At 45.0% G+C, this 20264-nt stretch overlaps 1 protein-coding gene across 10 annotated transcripts in view; it reads left to right on the plus strand.

Moving 5' to 3' along the window:
• The first annotated feature begins 9460 nt into the window (after positions 1-9460).
• Positions 9461-20264, plus strand: part of CEP170B (centrosomal protein 170B) — a 54160-nt gene continuing 43356 nt past the window's right edge. For 6 of the 10 annotated variants that reach the window (XM_086895657.1, XM_086895658.1, XM_086895661.1 and 3 more), the window contains exons 1-2: positions 9466-9555; positions 10785-10920. In XM_086895657.1, coding sequence (XP_086751783.1) covers positions 10816-10920 — 105 coding nt within the window. In that variant the 5' untranslated portion in view covers positions 9466-9555; positions 10785-10815. Of the gene's footprint in view, positions 9556-9748; positions 9896-10784; positions 10921-20264 lie in introns of those variants that run through there. The other 4 variants (XM_086895659.1, XM_086895660.1, XM_023927437.2 and 1 more) reach the window with 3 other exon arrangements.

Below are 20264 nucleotides of genomic sequence, written 5' to 3' on the forward strand. Positions count from 1 at the left end.
CAGCACAGAAATGGCAGAGAGCTCCAAAAGTGCACTGTAAGAAGTGCCCGATGGCCAGTGACATCACTGCTGCTGTCATCTACAGTCTGTGACCTAACCTGTGACTTGGGCTGTGAAGGGACTGAAACACCTTCACCTGGGTTATGTTACATCAGGTAGACTTCTCTCTTCCTGGGCTCAAGCTCCCTGCTGCTGTGAGCGCTCCCCACCAGCACAAAACCTCTCCTGCTGTTCCCTGTGCCAAGGGCTCAGTGGGCACTAGGAGTGATACAGCCCCTCTGGTCCTCCAGCTCCATCCCTCTTTTCTGTAAGAAAATATAAAATGTTTTAAAGGATAGCTGTTTGGGAGGGTTGGTTGGTGTTTGGGTATTTTGGAGTGTTATTTTTGGTTGGATGGTTGCTTGCTTTGGAGGGTTGGTTTTTTTTTTTTGCTTAAAGCAGGAAATGCCATCTCTTTGAAAGGTGTTGTGCCCACTTCTGTTTGCAAAGGCAGATCTGTAGGGGCAAGGAAGTCTAAGCCATACCTCTGTGTGATCCTTTATCCTGCAGGGTGGAACAAAGTAACCTGGCAAATTATTGGCCAACACTCTAGGCAGAGTTCAAAATGCTTTCAAGTATTAACTGGAAATTTCAGAGGTCCTTTTGTGCCACCAGTACAGTATTGTATTGCTTATTTTCCTCCCTTGAAAGACTTGCAAAAGACATTTGCATGGGGTTTGCTGAGCTCACGGTGAGAGGGCACGGCCAGCTCTCCACAGAGTGTGTTAACCTCAGCTCCTCTCCTTGTCCAGACGTGTCCCCAGCAATCAGCTTATGGCTCAACAACAGATCACAGGACCAGTCAAACTACACACCAGAGGATTTTCTTTTCATCTTCTCCCTGTGCTAATAAGATGACTTGTTATAAGTGTGATCACTTTTCTGCTCAGCTATTACCAGTCCAGCAAAGAAAGAAACCACAGAGAATGTAATCAACCTTAACTTTTTCCACCAGTTCTCTTCCCTCCTCAGTTTATTGTCTTCTTAGATAAATTTCTGTAAGATACTATATCTGGTTTACCTTGGGTCTTAAAGGGATCTCATTTACAGCCATGCCAGGTACACACCAGCTTCTGTTGAATGATTACTTTGAATGATTACTATCCTCTAATAATGATATTAGAGGAGTGCTGAGAAACTCAATGCATAGTACAAAAAACAAAAAGTCCCTGACTCAAAATGGTTGCAGTCTACTTAGGAACCAAAGACCAGAGGCAGAGCTGTTAAGTGAGACAATTCTCATGTCCCACCTGTTGTTGCTGCCACTCAGTCTCATAAAAGACCCACATGTACTGTCCTTGGGATTTTTCTTGTTCTTGCATTTTCTTTCACACCTGAGTTTTGCTGACCATCCAGTCTCAACCACACCTCTTGGAGAGGCTCTTCATGGCCCCTCTCTGCCGTGCTGGCTCCTCTGTTCTCTACCATGTGTTTGAACCGATGCATATGCAGGCCCAGGAACTGAGAAATGTCTCTTGTAGAGTGGGGAAAATAACCCTCAGGAATGAATGAGAAATTAAGATAAAATACAGTGCTAATGGATGTTTCTGCGTTCAAAGTTAAGTCACGGTGTGTGGGTGGAAAGCTCTAGGATGTTTCTTCAAGATCCCAAGAGCAGAAATATGACCTGTAGCAGCTAGTGGCAAAGGCAAGATGAGGGTAGGCATGCCTGAGATGGGGATGTGCTGTGTTGTGCCCACTGATGTGATGCAGGACCTATTCTGCATGTCCCAGGACCAAAAAAAAAAAAAAAGATGGCCAAAATCCTTTAGTAAGATTTACTGGTGTAAGCTGTTCTCATGTCTAAGTATGCAGCCTGTGGGCAGGTGTGACCAGCAATGACTGCTGTGCCAGTCACTGTGTTTTCCTAAAGATGCTGCTTGCTGGTGTTATCAACCTCTCCTTTTCTCTCTGGAACCGCTGCCAGGGAGGAGCACGAGTTTTTTAAAATATGAGAAACCTGCACAAATCTGCTCTGCCACAGGGAATGGAGAGGCATCAGACAAAGGCTGGTAACTGGACCCTCCCCTGTGAGCTCCTGCACCCTCATATTAAATCTGGCCAGAAAGCTACAGCATTGTCCTTCTGCCTCCCATGGCCAGATGTGGTCAGTTCAGAGCTGTTTCTGCCAAAGCTTTTCCTGCAGAAAATGCAATTCAACTCCAAACAGTGAAGCTGATTATTAACAAAGGGAATTGTATGGTGCCATTATCTCCCAGAAAGCATCCATCCTATAGGTATAGGTATTGAAAGGGCTCAGAATTTTATTAATCTCAAAAAAATTGTGCAAGATGGTAAAACTCAGTAGAGGTGAGAGGCATTCTGAATCTCTTCTGGACAATTTAAACAAAGCAACCTGTGTGTGTAGGAAGTGAACAGTTGCTTCATACTTGGCAGATAATCAAGACTGTGGTTCCTCTCTTTTTTGTTCAAATGTCACTTAGCCTTCCTCAATCAACTATCTCAACCTCCCACAACTCATTTTTGGGAATTCGTTTCACCAGTGTGGAAATACCCAGGAATCTGAGTCTTACCAGGAGTGTTGTAATGATATAGATCTGTGCCCAGCTTACCTGAGAGCTTGTTTCAGTCATAATCACCCTGTTTACCTGAAATGAATGGAGCTTCTACTCATAAACTCTGCAGTGAGGACAGCCACAAGCTATGTGTGTGCAGACAGAAAATGTGTACTTTTTACAGGGTTTTAAGACGATTTAATGAATGTGGAACACATGGCAGTTCAAGCACCTGCTGATTAAAGAAGATTATTCTAAAGTACCCTGAAGCTTTTAAGAATCAGCATATAATGAAGCCACTACTACATCTCAAAAATACTGCTCTGTTGGTCTCCTGCTTGTAGCTTTTATTCTCCAGTGGTGCTGGCAATACAACTGTTTTCCCCAAAGAAATAAATATTACTCTGATGAGCTCTCATAAAGTGCCTGACAAGCATATAAATCTCCAGCTGATGGCTTGTATGCTATAAATTACTGAAGCTGCCCCTACAGTTGACCCCATCAAAGCGGGCTGGCTCCTCCTGACACTGCTGACCTTTTCTCCCACATTCACAGCATTCTTCCACCATTCTCAAGTGAAGAAAGAGCATCACTAAAGATCAACACAGTGGAGTATGGTTTTAACTTCACAGGGCAGAAAATATGTGAATCTCCAAGTGATTCAATAAATTATTCCCTGCAGGGCAGCAAATTATGAACCTTCTCTTTCTGTAAGGCCTTTGCCACTACACTGGATATTACTGTAGACATATCCTTTAATTTAAAGGGAACTATATATATTTTTTACATGTACCTATTAAATATTTCATCAAAGCTTTTCATCTTGCAGGCAAAAATGATAATGCAAGAAACCAAGAAGAGAGTTTCAAGCAGAACTGACATTTTCATTAAAACAGAGTGGCATGATCTAGTATCAGTCAGCAGAGCAAACACTTGTCTATAGAGGCAATAATAATTGCTTTAGAGGTGAAACTGTACTGTTACCTAAAATGTTCTTTATAACATCAGCAAAAAAAGTTTATTTGTCTTTGATTTCCAGTAAAATGCATGAATTTGCTCAAATCATAAGGAGTGACTTCCACAAGTTCTCACTGTTGAGTCTCTAAGTCTTGTCTTAATAAGTCTCTTAGGCAAGGAGCAACCTTGTATAGTTCATAAATCATTGAGATCCAGTTGAATGACAGTGTTGGTTTTCTTTAGTGTAAACTGATGTTTCATTTTGAACTAGGATTTTTATAATCCTCATGAATTTTAATCAAATGGCCCCACTTTACTAAATACGAAGAGAATTTTTCTAAAAATGCAGAAAATTGTACCAACTGGAGAAATTCTATAAAGAATCTTCTGACTAAGTGGACACTTAGGAAAGGGTAGCAGAGGATCTCCTGAATGGAACAGAATCTGCAAGGAATGTACTTGCAAAATAAACCTTGGGCCCAAACTGAAAATGTGCATGAGTGGAGTACTAGGGAAGGGGAAGGAAAAGAAAAAGAGGTTACAGGTTACTGCAGCAAAACTACTTAAGGAAATCCTGCATTTCTGGCATTCCACCAAATATTCCTGCCTTAGCATTATAATAACAACCACAGAGGAAGAGGAGAAAGAATTTGTTCATGGTTGGGAGGGCAAAGTACAGCCCTCTGGCCATGTGTGTTATGTTGGGTTCTCCAGGCCATGTGAAATCATTTTTCTGTTTAAGTAGGCTTGCAACCTTTCTCATAAGAAATGCACACATACATGAAAATTAATTGAACGAATAAGAGGAAGAGAAAAACCTGAAATAGAGACAATCTCAAGCTGCCTGTTGTTCCCATTCTCCCACACAGGAGGCCTCAAAACCCTGCTGCTTTTCTTATGAAACCAATCAACTTTCCCTGAGAAGCTATTTCTTTAAATGTGATATTGAAATGGCAGCAACTTGCCATAAGGTGATTCCCATTTAAGATGCCACACCATACAACTATGTATAATCTGACCTAATCTCATCAGACAGCACGACATCATCATTGCTGAGCTTTTACTAATTAAACCCCCCCAAAATGAGATCACTTAAGCGTATGTTTTAATTCTTTCAGCGAAGTTTTATACCACACAGATCCTAGATGAGACATTCTGATAATGTTTACACTAAACCAGCTCTATTCTTTTATTGCACTGATAATTCTTCTTGCTCCCCTGCCACAAGTTATGAGGGTCATAAATTAAAAATAGTTGTTCAAATTCCCCTCCATAATAAAAATAAAATATTTTTTGTGGGTTAGCTGGGGAATAAAAGAAGATGACTGGAGAAGGCCATACTGCACATTCTGAAAAGAAGTGTTAACACAAACGGGATTTTATTTTAGTAAATTCCATAGTAGTAAAATTAAATTTCATGTTGGTATGTAGGACTATGCTGTGGGTAAAAAAAAAAAATACAAGAAAAATTCTCCAGCTGGTGTAAAACAAAAATGCCAGACTAAAACTATTGTTTTGGGCAATGCTACCATGCTCCAGCTAATAATCTATCCCTACAGCTGGTTAATAAACAGGTTAAAAACATGAGTATTGTCGAAAAATCTATCTTGTCGATCCATCCAAACACCAGAAGCCTGTCCCAGTCAGACTGTATCTCTGCAGACATTTATGCCAGGGAATAAGCATGCACATGAATGGTCTTATTGTTTTCCAGTTGACTGGGCAGGGTTGGGGCCTGTTCCTGGCTGTACAGGAGACGAGAATGTTGGCAACCAGCACAGCCGAGGTACTGGGAAAAGGGAAGGATTGGTGCTTAGATAGAGAGGAGGGGCAGACTGCTTTCTCTGGTCCAAACTCAGTTCAGCAAGGGTCCTACACCAAGCTAACTAAAATTAAGATAAACATAAGTTTAAAAATAATTAGTTTTGGTCATTTAAAAATCATCAGTCAGCAAGAAATGAACAAAAAAACCACCAACAAACAAACAAAACAAAAAACAACCAACCAAAAAAAACCAAACACCAAAATCAAGGGAAATATTTTCAAAATACACTTAGAAGGTGTATATTCAGAAGGGGGATTATTTGTATGTTATCCTGATCCAGCTCATGCTGACACCCAGAACCAATGATGAAAAGCTTTGGTCTCAGGCTCCACAGGAAAGGGCTCAGTGCTGCCCTTTCTGTTGGCAGCCAACAGCACCATTAGCTGTGTGAAGTACACAGGTCCAGACCCGCAGCAGTCTCTTGAGAAAGACCACAGATATTTCCTGGTTACAGTAAAAATCCAGGCAGAAATCCTGACCTGAAGAGAGAATGCTGCAGGCACACATCTCCCTGCAGCAGGGCCCAAAGAACTGGCATGGGTCCAATTTTGGCTTTCTGGGAAAGAAAGTAAACACTAAGGAGCAGAATCCATTCAAATGAAGAAGTGGTTAAGAAACCCTGAGTGACCTACTTGGGAACCTCTTCTGATGCTTCTGAAAGTGAATTAACAAAGAACAAATGAAATAATCTCGGGGAATGGTGCCTGACAACTACAGCCCTTGGATGCAAAGCAGTCAGGAATTCATGAGCTGCACGTGTGTCCATGAATGTGTGTGCATGCAGCTGTGCACACTGGATTTCAGCCAGGCTGCAAAGAGTTAATCAGGCCACGTTCACTTAGCAGTCCTGCACACCTTTATTTATAAGCTACCCACCATGTTGATATCTAAGCAATAACCAGAATTAGTTTTTTCCCTTAGCTCACGGACAGGGAAAACTGCCCTTTAGAGGGGAAGTCACACAGGACATCTGGATCAGGCTGTGATCAGTCTGGAAAATAAAACTCCTCTGCAGCAAGATGCAGCTCTTGTTTGGCAACCCTGTCAAAAATCTCCTTCACATCAGAGCCTGCCAGCAAGAGCTTGATTTAGTTCAGCTCCCTGGGGAATGGTGGGATCTTTGTTTTGAAGCAGCAGTCCGAAGTGGTTCTGCTCCAAGTTGTGAGAGCTGTGGGTTCAGGGAGTCAGACAGAAAGTATTTCAGTGGAGCAGATGACCTGATTCAACAGCTCTGGATACAGATTGCCCTGTGACCTGTTATTCTTCTGCCTGGACATTTTACCTTGCCTCCAGTCTCCTTGTTTACTGTGCTCTGGGACAGGGACTGGTCATTACTCTGTACCTGCACAACATACAGAGCAGTGAACCTCCTGCCACCTGGGCCACACAGGTTAACACAGCTGTGAGCACGTCCCCTGTAGCTGAAGCTGACAATGCTGCAGATAAATGTAGAGGGATTTGCATGATAAACATATGCCCCAAATGTGAGCCACATTGTGCTGCTGCTGCTACACCCAACTTTGTGAGGTCTTTCCCCGGCCTTTCCTCCTCCCAGCAGGAAGAAGTGGTTTTATATCACTTTTATGGTGCTGTATTTTCTAAGATAGTTGTGTGTTTGTCTAGCCTGGGGGGCTGAGCAGCCCAAGGCCTACACTGTGTGCCAAAACGGCTTATTTCAATAGGAAAAAAAAAAATGTAAAACTCAAAATATGGCAGTGCAACAGCTTTTCTTCCCCATGAACACATGCTCTGACTGGGATTTAAAAATGACAGTTTAACACCAGCATATGCTGCCCATGAACTTTTTTTGGAGGGGTGAGGAGTGAGGAGAGAGGAGAAGGAAAGACTCCACTTATCACCTTTTTTATTACTTTTAGATCACTGGAATAAAATAAAGAGGCTGCAATGCAGCATTCAGCCAGGCCCAAGGTATTGGCCCAAACTGCACCTTCAGTAAGGTCAGAAGACACATGGTGGGAACAGGGACTTCTTTTCTTCCTTATAAACGCTGAAGTACTGACTGACTGCTCAAATAAATACACATGAATAAATGCATGGTAAAACTGGGCTTAAAGAGAGACTAAAGCAAACACTAACCTTTTTATAGCAACTTATAACAAAGATTTGCCTAGATGGCAGGCTTGTATAAAGAAGTAAATTATCCTACTTTCTTTGAGCAGTATAGAGATGCTCTACAGATTGGTTCATAGAGCAGCCTCTCCAGTAAACAGATGTAGTTCAGAAAGAAGTGAATAATATCTATAAAAACTTAAGCTATAGGTCAGTTAAATCAATAATGAAACATCATTCAGTGACAGGATGACCTGGCAAAATAGGGTAGAAGTCCATTCTTGTTTATAAAAGATTTCTATTACTTCATGGCTGCACTCTACAAAAGCCTTCAAAGCGCTGTGGAAATGGCAGCTGCTCCCTCCATGCTCTTGCCTGGTGTCTGAGGGACATGGCATGCTGCAAGGGTGTGGTGCTCTGCTCCAAGCAGAGACCAAGAGCACTTCAATAAAACACAGATGCTACAGCTCAGCCAGCTTCGAAGACTTTGAAGATAATGATACCCTGAAATCACCCTGGGGGATGATGTATCTGCCAAGAAAGAAGTCAAATGTTTATTAAAGAAGGCAATAATACTATTAATTAAATAATACAAAGTCCAAATGCTCTTCACAAAGAGGAGGAAAGAAAAAATGCTGTTTTCCTTCCCTCCTTACAGTCCTGCTGCGGGTCACTTTGCTCTTACTGTCTCCTCAGCCTTGCAGCAAAGGTATAAACCAGGAGTAAGCCTACAAAGTGGTGTGGCTAAAGGGCCACCCCCTGCAAGTGGTGTGCCAGACTTCTGGTTTCCATGCCATCAGACTTTATTAAGATTACATCCTGAGCCAAAATTCCAAAGTACACTGAAGACACCAAAAAAAGTTCTTGCAGGTGACTGAGAAATGATACTCAAACCCAAATGCACAGTGTAGAAATGCAAAGCTGTCTTTCCAGCTGGAATATGAGCCTGGGGAATCATCACTATGAACTTGGTGTCTTCCTATAGGCTTTCTTTATCAGCCTGTGTCAGCTGAAGCCAGAGAACCAGGGTTAAGCCACTGCTTTTTGCAGCTCCACTGACATCTGCAGGAGCTGGGGCTCTCTTGAGAAAGCTTTACCATGATATTCAATGCTCCTCACAATGGGAGAAAAAGTTTTCATCACTTGCTGCACTTAATTGTTCTTCAGTTTTTAGTTACCTACAACCAAAAAGAACTCATTAAAATGGCATGTCTTTTCACAGCACCCATTTCAGGCTCTTATTCCATGGTTAGATGCTCAAGATTAATTCAGTCCTGCCAATTGTGTTTAGGTTCCTTCCTATGAGAGGATGAGGAGGGTATGTGCAGATGGATGCCAACCTGCAGCCTGGTGGAGTGAGAGAGACTGGTGCTGAGGCTCACTTGGGTGGCTGGAGAGGCTGTGCTGGGACTTGGGCTAGAGAGGAGGCTGGTGTTGGTATTTGGGTGGCAGAAGAGGCTGTGTTGGGGCTCATTTGGGTGGAAGAAGCAGCTTGAGTTGGACGTCCCTAGGGCTGGCGTTGGATCTGGTCCCTGTGTCTAGCAGAGGCAGCATCTCCAGTGCCATGGCACTGCATCTTGGACCTTCCCAGGTCAGGGATAGCTGTACGCTGGTCAGAGATGTGCCAGAGGCTCTGCTGACACTCACTGAGCCCCTCTGAGAGCCTGAAGTGAGGGATGCTGAACCAGGGCACGGCACAGGCACAGGCTTCCTGGAGAAGCTGTGGATGCCCCATCCCTGTGGGTATTCAAGGCCAGGCTGGAAACGCCTTTGAGCAACCTGCTCTGGTGGTTGGCATCCCTGCCCATGGCGGCAGGGTAGATGACCTTTAAGGCAGATGACCTTTAAGGCCCCTTCCAACCCAACCCATCCCACGGTCGCGTCCCTGCATCGATGTCACACGACCCCAAGGCAGGCCGGCACCTGCCGCTCAGGTGTCCCGCCAGCTCCGGCGAGCAGGGTGCGGGCCGGGCCACAGCACGGCCGCCTCCCCCGGCCGGGCCCGGCAGGGCTGGAGCCGCCTCCTGACGTCGGGAACCTGCGGCGCGGGGGCGGAGCGGGGCGGGCGCCGGGAGCGGCCCGCGGGGCAGGCAGAGCCGGCTGGCGGGGCGCGGTGCCCGGCTGCCACCGCGCCGAGGGCCGCAGCAGGTAGGGCGGGCGGCGGGCGGGGGGCTGCGGGGCCGCCACACAAAGGGCTGTGCCGGCTGCTCCCGGCTCCCTTTCCCGGGCGCTTTGTCGGGGCCGCGCTGTGTCGGGGCCGCTCTCTCGCATGTCGTGACACGGGCGCGGCAGCCCGGAGCGGCGGGGAGGCGGCGGGGGCGGGCGGGCTGTCCCCGTCCCCGGCCGAGGTCACTCATGCCCACCTGCGCGCACCGGGGCCGCCGGGGCCGCTGAGGCGGCGGTCGGGCCGGGCAGCGCCGCGCAGCTCCGGGAAAATGGAGATCTCCTTCCCCCGGTGCGCTGAGGAATGCAGCTGGGAGCCCGGGAGGTGGGTGAGGGGAAGGCGAGAGCCTGGCGTGTGCCGCTGGATCTTCCTTCCTTCGTGCGGGGAGAGGCGAATGGGATGTTGTGGGAGAGGCAGGCGGCGAGGCCGCAGGAACAGGCTGCCCGCAGCCGGGCTGTAGCAGCGACAACAAACAGGTGTGGCCGGGCGAGGGGCCGGTGAGTGCCTCACGCAGGTCACAGCTGCCGCCCCTCCGCCCGCCCAGCACCGGCAGCGCCGCTGGGAGCCGCAGCCTGCCTCTCCTGCCCTGCCTTGGCAGAGCCCTGTGGCGTTTGGACCAGCCGTGTAGCCAGGGAGGAAGGAAGGATTTGTGGGCTCCCAACTTGCATCAGTGTGGAAGTGGGATGAGCAATAGGAAGGTTGGTCCCCTCCCTCCCAGCGCTGGTGTAAGCGCTCCTGGGAATGCACTGTGAAAGGTTAGAGGAGCCACGTTATGTCACCTCACTGATGTGCTGGTCCGTATCTTTGATGATGGGGGAGGCTCAAGCTGTGTAGCACAGTGGTAGTGAGGAAATGTTCTGGAAAAGAGATCTTAGTTATTTTCTCTTTTTTCCCCTCCACCATATTTCATCATTTCATTGGATTGGAGTCAGCCGGATGCTTCAATTTTTAAAACAATCCTTTCTTCAGATCTTTACTCTTACTTTGCCGTGGGAATATTTCCAGGGCTGCAGAGCTCCTACACATGGACAGCAGGTTCTGGCAGACACTTCACAACTGCTTGTTGTCACCAGAGATTTCAGATAGGAACACAAGTGCATGAGGCAGCGTTGGGTCCCATGGTAGAGGGAAATTTGGCAACGGCGGCTACACACTGTTGTACTTGCACACTTCATTAATAGCTCACTGTGTCTGTGGGTTTTTTTGTGTTTAGGATGTATAAAGGTTAAGTGCCAAGCACCAAAATGAGCGTGACTTCGTGGTTCTTGGTGAGCAGCACTGGCATTCGCCATCGGCTCCCTCGGGAGATGATATTTGTTGGCAGAGATGACTGTGAACTGATGCTCCAGGTAATGTGGCTTTTTTTGGGTTTTTTTTTGTAATTACTTTTTCTGAAGATGCAGTAGATGTGTATGTAATACTGGGGATCTGTAGAGATGTTTGAAGCTTTCTTCAAGTGACATCTTTTAAAAGGAACTTTCTCTTTTTATCCTGAGTCTCTGTGTTTACCTTGAAGATTTCATTTTCGTGACAGCGCAAGTGAGGTTTTCAAATTGCCATGTCATCAGATGGATAGAATCCGTAGTGGTGGGAGATTAATCAAATAGATTAACTGTCTTGATGCTACTAGAAGCAATAAACAAAGACACACCATTCTGTCCTGATCTGTGATTATGCTGCTGGGTTTTTTTAGCTCTTAATACATGCACTGTTTACATGTGATTTGAATGCAGGCAGGGCTTTTTGTTTACCTGTTTTTCCCTTTAAGTTTGATTAAATTATTTATGCTGGTATTTCTCAGGTGTTTTTATCATGGTAGAAAATACTGATGTTTAGCAGAGGAAATCTGTTTTGGTGGGCTGAGTAGACTGGTGACCTCAAAGTAATTGTGTTACTTGGGCAAACTTTCAGCTTCTGTTACCACTTTCCATACCAGCATGTGTCTCTGCTGGACCTAATCCAGCATGTATGAAGTGTTGACTGTGGTCTGATGTTTGACAGCATAATGTAGTAGATGTCACTCCAGACAAACGGAGCTGGAATCTTGCAAAGAGCTTTTGACAGGAGCAGTTTAGCTCAGGAATTTGTAGAAGCTCAGAATTAAATTAGTACTTCTGCTAGATCCATGCCATGAGTACTTAAGTGCACAAAAAATGTTCCATTGCACCTGCCCATCCCCCCTTTGCCTCTTTGTGAAGGTGGCAAACGTTCCTGTTGGTGACAAAATTAGGAAGCTGCCTGCACAATAGAGACTCCCTCCTCATAATTTCCACTGCTGACCTGATCACAGGTATGTCCTAAATGCTGTGCTGATGATCTACTGAGGAGGCTGTGTTTGTAGTTGCTGCAGGGAAGTTGTATGATACGTTAGTAGGAGGTCTGTTTAGAGAGGTAGAAGTTCTTGTATGAAGTGTACTTGAAGGGCCAGGTGCTGCCTAGCTGTAATAAAATATTAGTGTCCACAAGAGGAGAGCTTGCAGTGTTTGTCCTGCTCTGCCTGCTGGCAGTGAGTGGCGTGCTGTGGTGGTGGAGTTGGGAGCTCCTGTTCCACAGCACATCTTTTGTTTGGGTTCTCCCATGAATCACACTACCTCTTATTTCATGTTTCTACATGTCTGGCTGGTGAGGCGTGTAAAGGTGAGACATTAAAAATATCCTGATATTTGCTGTACGTCTGCATCTGGATGCTCAGGAACCTGATTGCCATCTTCTCTCATGATTTGGAGGGAGAAAACACACAGTGGCCCTGGTTTCCAGAAATGGTCTGAGTTTTAGGCTGCCCATCTTGATATCTTGGGAAGCAACTTGAGGGTTGGTTTTTTTTTTTACTGTCGGCTTTCAGTACTCTGACAGTCACGTCTCAAGCTGTGCACTCTAAAATAAAAGTACCCAAATACCAGTTATGCTTAAAATGGACAGCTTGTTTCTCTGGTTACTTATGGGCATAACTGGATGTCGTGGATTGTGAGCCACTCCATATCAACCAGAGTATTTCATGCTTCTTTGCAAGTCTGAGCTGGCTTGTCAGTGTTGCTTGTGGAGTACCCAAACTTGTGATGCTCTTCATTTGCCATGTACTTTTCTACAAGGCAAATGAATTGAGATTGCTGGAGGAGCCAAGAATATCTGTGAAACAGTTGTATCTGGGGACTCATAGGTGGTGGGTGGTATTAAAAGAGGTTTCCATTATTTAACCAGAGTGAAGGCTCTGGATTGTCTATAAAAGCCAGCAGCTTGTGTTCATGGGGTGAGCTACATGTGACTCTTTATAAACATACTGGTCTGCTATCTCCAGTAATAAAGCATTTTCTAGGCTCACATGTAAGGTCTTGTTTTGAACAGCACAGCACATTCTTTTCCTAGCCATTTGCTTATAAAGATGTTTTCCAGAGCTACCTGAGGCTCCAAATGAGATGTTTGTAGTAAGACAGTGCAGAAGAGAAATTGTGAACAGAGAGACTTGATATCCAAGCAGAATTGTATGTGAGCAGATGGAGGATGAGATCTAAAAATAGACTTTTTCCCTACTGTGATTGTCCATGTCACAAAATCGTTGTGCAGACTGGCACAATCATTTGTCTTGGGGGAAGCTTAAGAAGCAGGGCAGTTATCAGAGCAGATGGACAGAGCTCTTGTGGCAGTTGTTTGCACCTTGTAGTATTTCTATGGTACTGACCCTGAAACTGTATATTCACTGCATGGTTATTTTTCATGTATATTTCAAGATATTGGCATTTAATCCTTTAAAGTGCACAGCTGGGAACAGACTGGCAGTGACTGAGTGACCTAGTCAGTGTTTTTTCATCTCTAAGGCTGTTACTGCTTATTGATTTCATCGTGATATGGTTTGTGGTTCCCTGTTGAGACCATGTGTAACATGGTACTCAAGCATACAACACGGAGATAATCCTTGTCCTGGAGACCTGCAGTCTTGCCTTTCTCATTTTACTGTTTTAGAAATGTCTTGTCTTTTGATGATTTTCTTGGAATGTGCTGTCTCAAGGTGTCAGATCTCTATCAGCAAAAAAGGATGGCTTTGTCACCAAGCAATCAAGTTTTAGTTTTGTCTGGTTTTCTTATTTTATAATACAAGCAGTGGATTTGCTTTCTGATTAACAAAGAGGTGAAGAAACCCAGAGTCTTTAATCTTAAAACTGAGTAGGTCTGATAATGGGGAAACGTAATATACCTTGATATCTTCTATACCTAAGAGGATTAGAAATATTTTAAATGTTTTTGCAGCCCTGTAAAGCTTCTAATACAAGTAAATGCGAGATTTACATTGGGTTTCTATGTTAATGCATGGGTGAAAATGCCATGAGGTGTAGCTGTAGGCCTTGGCATGCAGTGTTGCTTCCAGAGCCAGGGCTCAATTCTGCCTGTTTTCTAAGAAAAGTGCTTGATTTCTTCAACAGCCTTGCTGGTTCCTTCAGGTAATAGCCAACAAACTACAGGAGTGTGGAAATCTGGACCTTCACTAACTTACACTGGTGTGGGTTTTTAATGTTAAACTTGGCAGTGGTAGGAAATAATGCTCTGAAAAGATCTACTCCTTTTTTTTAAATCAAAAATAAAAGAAGTTTGGGATCATCTTGAAGAAAATATTTTTTCCCTCTCCCCAGCATCCTTCTTGGGAAATGTAGCTGCCCTTTTCTTCAGCTTTGATCACTTGCTTGATGTGATGGGTACTCAGGGGACAAACATTTTTGCAAACTCAAAAATTTCACTTAACCATTAAAACATTCCCCTCTGCTCCTAAACAGAACTTTTTTTTTTTTTGCACTTTTGCTAAATGTAAATATTTAATGGAATGGAAAGCAGCATCATGATTTCCATGTTTTTGTTTGAGAGTGATGTTTACTGGAAAATTTGGGGAATAGAAATGTTTAACCAATGCAATGAGTATTTCCCTCCCTTCAGAGTGGTGCTCTGGGTGTGTAATTGTCCTTCTCTGGGTGAGTTTGTACACGAGCGTGAGTTACAGCAGGAGTAGGTGCACGCAGCATAGTGCTTTCTGTTTTATGCCTTTATCATCCTGTATGCCTTTTGAGACAGTATGACATTTCCTATCAGGAGACACTGTTTGCAATTGCTTATAACTCTGCTAAACTTTGTAGCTGTTTGGGATGAGAGTTTATTTTCCAGGCGTCTTTTTTAGGCAGTGTGTTCTGGATGTGATCATTTATCTCCCTTCTTTGGTCTTTGCTGTGAGCAACTCTCAGAAAAATGTTGTTTTCTTCAGGTCAATTATTTAAAAGTATATTTAGCCTGTTCTTTGAAGTTCTGTCAATGTAGTAGAGCTGGGTCAGTGAAGCTTTTCAAGAGTGAATGACTAGGTTGGAGGTGGTGGTTTGTTGTTTTGTTTTGTTTTTTCCTTAATCAATAGTCTAAATGTGTTTGACCAAGTTCCAAACCTTTGAATAAAAGCTGGAGTTTGAATGTAGTCAGCAGGGACTTATTTGATAGCATTGCCTTAAGTAATTTCATCTGGGAGTGAGGTTGGCAGGGGGATGGAGTGGAGAAGTGTCAGAGGTTGGGCAAAGAGGAACTGGGTGCAGGTATCCACAAGGCTGGGATGTAGATGTAAGAGCAGCTGTGCTAGATTAGATCAGGGTATGCCTAACCTGGCATCCGGGCTCAGTGGTCAAAGCAGCTGTCGAGGAAAGGGCAAGGACAAGCCAAGAGTGTAATGATACTTCTAAAATGCTTGTTCAGCCTCTTCACCTGTGTTACAGGAAGCCACAGGTCAGATCTTTGCATCTAGTGGTTGGATTTCTGCTCTATAAAGCTTCACCAAGAGATGAAGATTTGGCCACGTGAGGAAGTACAACCAGGGTTCTGTTTGTGCAGAGTGAGAGGAGGAGCAGCAGGACTTGGAGAAGTGGAGAGGGTGGTGCACACAGGGCAGAAGCTGCTCAGTGTGGGCAAAGCAGGCATTACAGGATGTGGCTGCTGAGCAGCATCGCCCTTGGGGCCTGAGATGGGTCAAGACTTGCTATTATTCTGGTGTCAGGAGAGAGCTGTAAAAGCTCCTAGCCAAGCATCTGTCACTGGTCCAGATGGGACTTCACATGCTGCTTATGATACTAATTAGTCAGTTCGAGTGGCAGGGCCTTGTGAGCTAACATACAAGTTCCTTCTGGTGAAGCACATAAAGGTAACAATATTGCATTTTCATCTTTTTAGCTTGCTTTGTTAAAAAGACAGGGAACTACAAGCATTCTAGGCACTGAAGGAGTATTCTTATGGCTGCTAAGTCAAGTGTTTATAACTGCAGAGCAGTTACAACACACTAATGTGAAGGCTGCTGAAGGCTGCCTGTGTAATTCTGCCTCTGCCCCTGTGTACATAGGCATGAAGATGCAATCTGTTATTGTGTCCTTCCTGGGTATTTTTCCCCGCAGGATCTGTTCTGTGTCTGGTATGCAAGGTGCACGGCGTGCTCCACAAATAATAGAGTGTAAAGATGAACTCTGCCTGTGTGTGACATCTGGTCAAATTAAGGTTTCATTGACCTGATGTATCCTGCCTTCCCTGGGCCATACTTGATAATTCCATGTCTCTCCTATGTAGTTTAGTGAGTGCATACATAAACAAGTGAGAATAGGTGTGGTGTACGTTGTCTACAGTGTTATGCTGGGAAGAAGCAGATGGTGAGAACTTGGTAGATGATCTTTTTCCTGGTCCTTCTAGGTGGATTCACTACAGTGCAGAAATTGTATCCCTCCATTGCTCATGTATTTCCAGCACTGGGAGCTCCCAGAAGAAGCCATGAGGAATCTCTGCTGGTTTTTGTGTCTGGACCTCCTTCCCCATGGAAGTGCAGGGTTGCAGTGTGTAGCTGTAGTCAGGACAGGGAGATGCCCCACCCATGCTGTTTAGCTGCAGTTTGAGGGTGTGAACAAGCACCTCAGTTAGTCCCTGGGTGTTGGGAATTGCCAAGACTAATTCCTTAGGTGTTACAATGGAAGTGCCTTACGGAAGGCAATGGATCTAGCCTTGGGAACGTGCTGCTTTTTGACAAGTAGTGTTTCCAGGTGCTGGAACAGCAGCTGTGGGAGGAAGGATGCACATCCTGTGTTTCCAGGCCTTGAGGTTTTTTTTTGGCTCTTCTTTGTCCCATTCTGTTCTGTTAATGTGCAGTTGATGGGAGGAGGTTAGAGTCCTGATGGGATTTGGGTATAGGAGGCTGGAGGCAAGACTGGCAGACCTGGGAGGGGAGTTCATTGCTGGAGGCAGGGTAGGGAGGGAGAGAGGTGATGGTGGCACTGAGGGCAGGTGGTTATTAGGGTCGAGAGGGCAAGGTGCTGGAAGCCTGGACTGCCAAGGCGGGGTTTGTTCCACTCTGGAGTGAGCAGAGAAAAAAGGGAGATGTATCTTCCTTGTATGAGATCCTGATCCAGGCAGTAGCAGCTCAGCTGCACTATAAAAATTCAGGCTTGTGTCCCACCTAAAACAATGCTTTTCCATTCCTCCTGGGTGGCCATGTAAAACAAAGGGAAAGCCAGTGCATCTGTGGGCAGCATGCTCCCTGCCTGCGGTCAGAATCTGACCCTGGGTCACTTGAACCAGTTTGCTTTGGGAATTGGGAATCAGCAAGCAAAAACCCATTTTACCCCAAAATAACGGGTTAAGTTTCTGTGGGAACCGTGCCAGCCTCCAAATCCCTTTGCCAAGCTGTGGGGATTACAGTTTCATTTTCCTGGGGGATTTCTCTCTTTTGTTCAGTGCCTTATTTTTTGCCTGAATACTCAGGCCCTGGTTCAGCCACAGATCTGCAAAGTCCATGATTTTGGCTGCAGCAAAGCTGAAGGCAGGAGCCTCTGCAGCCTGGGAGCTGTAAAGTGAGTCCAGCCCCAGGATGAGGTGGCTACACTTGCTGAAGAGATTTGTCTGCTTAGGCAGAGTCATTAGAAGCTGGCAGCACCTGCCCCTGGGAGCGATCAGACTGCCACAGGGGTGACACACTTGCAACCAGCCTGGGGCAGGATGGAGCATTCACTGATATGCTGGAAAAGTACAGAAAGGGCCAAGGAACACAATGCTGTGAAATGCTTTGTGGTGAAAGAGAATGACCCAGTGTTCACATCTGTCATTTAATGTTACCCAGCTTTGTACTTTTGAGGAGTAAAATTCACATTTCAGGCCAGAATGAAACAGATTTTTTTTTTTTATTTTTGTTTTAATTTGGTTTTGTCTGTCTCCATTCTAAAGTGGGACACCAGCTTGTATTTCCTTACTGGGACACTTGTGCAGAGCACAGTACTGGCAGCAATGTAACCTGTTCACTATGGAAAGTATTTGAGCAACTGTTTTATTGCATGCTGCCACCAGAACACTGCAGTTATTTTGTGCCAGAAGTGCACAGCAGACTGCAGTGAGGAACAGGGAAACTGCTCATGTTTGTTTATTTTATCTCCAATACCACGATGCCTCGCGGCACTGGCAGGGCTGAGGTCCAAATCTCAGCCCCAACCGGTAGGTTTTCATCCATGGTAATTCTCCTGAGAAAAAAGTAGCATCTGTATCTACACAGGCAGCTGAGCTGTGTCTGCTCCCTGGCCCTGTGGGGAAACACAGGCTGTCTGGCTGTGTTTCTCCTCCTGCCTTCCTAAGCAGGTCTTTTTGCCTTTTGGATTTTGCTTAGCATCTCTGCAGCTTATGCTTTCATCCTGAGTGCCCTGTTCTCTGGATCAGACCCTTCACCAAACACAAAGCTGTAGGGTATGTGCAGCACATAGTGTTATTTGTGCCTCTGTGGAGATTTCTGCAAGCTTTTGCACCTGATTTTGCGGATTTGATGATGTGTGCCGTTTTGAGAATCACATGTGAGCTGCCTGGTTGTGTGGCTGATTGGAGACTGCTGATCCAAGGTGTTGGTACCACAATGGGACTGGCAGGCCTGCAGGTGCCATTCCTGTGTTTTGGACTGTCTGCTTAATATGATCTTGGAAGAAGGAAGAGCTATATATAAAGTACCTCCATCCTCAGCTATATGCTGTGTGTGCATTTTGTCTACTAGGTATTTAAAACATGATGCATGGTAGATAGTATGACAGAAAAGCAGCACAGCCTTGTACTAGGAAGTGATTTGAATGTCTGGAAATTCCAGCCCTGGATGAGGGCTGAGTGTAGTAACAAATCAGTGTACATGTTTTGCCTGAAGAGAAGAGTAAATATTCTTAATCAGAAAAGCACACGTGTTTTCCTGAGAATTGTTTTCATTTGATAACAGGTCCAGCGTTAGGACATGGTGAGAATGCTATGTTCTTCCTTCATTCCAGCCTCTCAGAATGTAGCCTTGTTTTTTGCCTGAATATCAGCACTGCTAAGAGGACACCTTCCTTCCTTCTTTTCCTCTTCTCAGCTTCCTCTGAGGTGCTCCAGCTCCAGTTTGGTAGTTTGGGTCTCTTACCCATACCTCACCCCATCACAAGTGCTTTTCTGGTGAAACAGATTAACTGCAAGGATGTACTGGTTATTTTTTGCTTTTGACAGCTGGATATAGGTAATTGAGGTTTCTTGTTAACGCTTTATTGGAAATTCTGTTGTTTTTTTAAAAAATTTTGGACCCCTGTGTCTACTTGTGATGGATCAGTCTTGCCTTTGGTAGTGGATGTTATGTCTGATCATCAAGCAAGACTCAGTATTTGGTGCATGCATGCATTTAGGCTAGAAGTCCTCTTATGTTAGTGATTCAGTCAGCTTAATTGCAGTTTTTCAATTTATAGATGCCTAAAATCTTTTCAGTGAAGTTGCAGATGGCTGGGAGCTCTGCACCCATGGGCAGCTCTGTAATGTGTTGACTCAGGTTCGTTGAATCACTTCCTGTGATACAGCAGGTCACTCCTTAGAAACCACTGGTCTGCTGGGCTGAAGTGGCTGTCCTTGGGCTCTCAGCTGTTACCAGCATGGAAACTGGTTAGTCTCTCCTCATGGGAAGTGGGATTGAGGGAGCCTGCTCCTCTCTGGATGAAAGCACCGTCAGTTGCTGGCTTGCTGCTGTCACTGCATACAAGAGCAGTTTATGTTAAATGTGACTGATGTTGAAACAAACCACACCTCAGTTCTCAACTGAGAGTGACCTTTGGCAAGTCTGCATCAAAATAAATAAGGTGTGATTTTAGTTATTTTGAGTTTCCTTGGAGACAGGCCCCTAGGAACTCCTGCTGCCAGTTCCTGTGATGTTTGATAGCTTAACATAAACAAAACTAAGAAAATTCCTCTCTTCTCCACAAAAGCATGGAATTTCACAGAAGTGCAATCTGTGTAACGGTTTGTCTTGTTCCTAATGTGCTCTTAAAGAGATGCTGAGAGGGTTGTATGGAGATTGTGGGTCAGATTTTGCATGTTGTTTTGACTCCTTTTGCCATGGGCTTTCTTGAACACAGCTGAAACTTCCTTGGAAAACAAGGTGACATAAATTGGTTCCTTTGGTGACCTCTTCCTGCATTTATGGAGGGAGATATCACGTTTCTAGAATACAAGTCTGCTCCCCTGAGATGACCCTCATCTGACTGGGGACCCCTGAGTGGCTGAAGTCAGCTGTTGTAGAACACAGCAGACCAAAGGCTGTGCTCACATACATCAGGGTCAGATGCAGGGCAAATTGAATTTTTCAGAGACAGCTGGTTCCCAGAAATAAACTTCTTTTTAAGTGACCTGTAATACATTTAAAATCAGATACCAGATC

The sequence above is a fragment of the Cyanistes caeruleus genome, chromosome 6, assembly GCF_971803275.1.
Source record: "Cyanistes caeruleus chromosome 6, bCyaCae1.hap1.1, whole genome shotgun sequence".
NCBI classification, from domain to species: Eukaryota; Metazoa; Chordata; class Aves; order Passeriformes; family Paridae; genus Cyanistes; species Cyanistes caeruleus.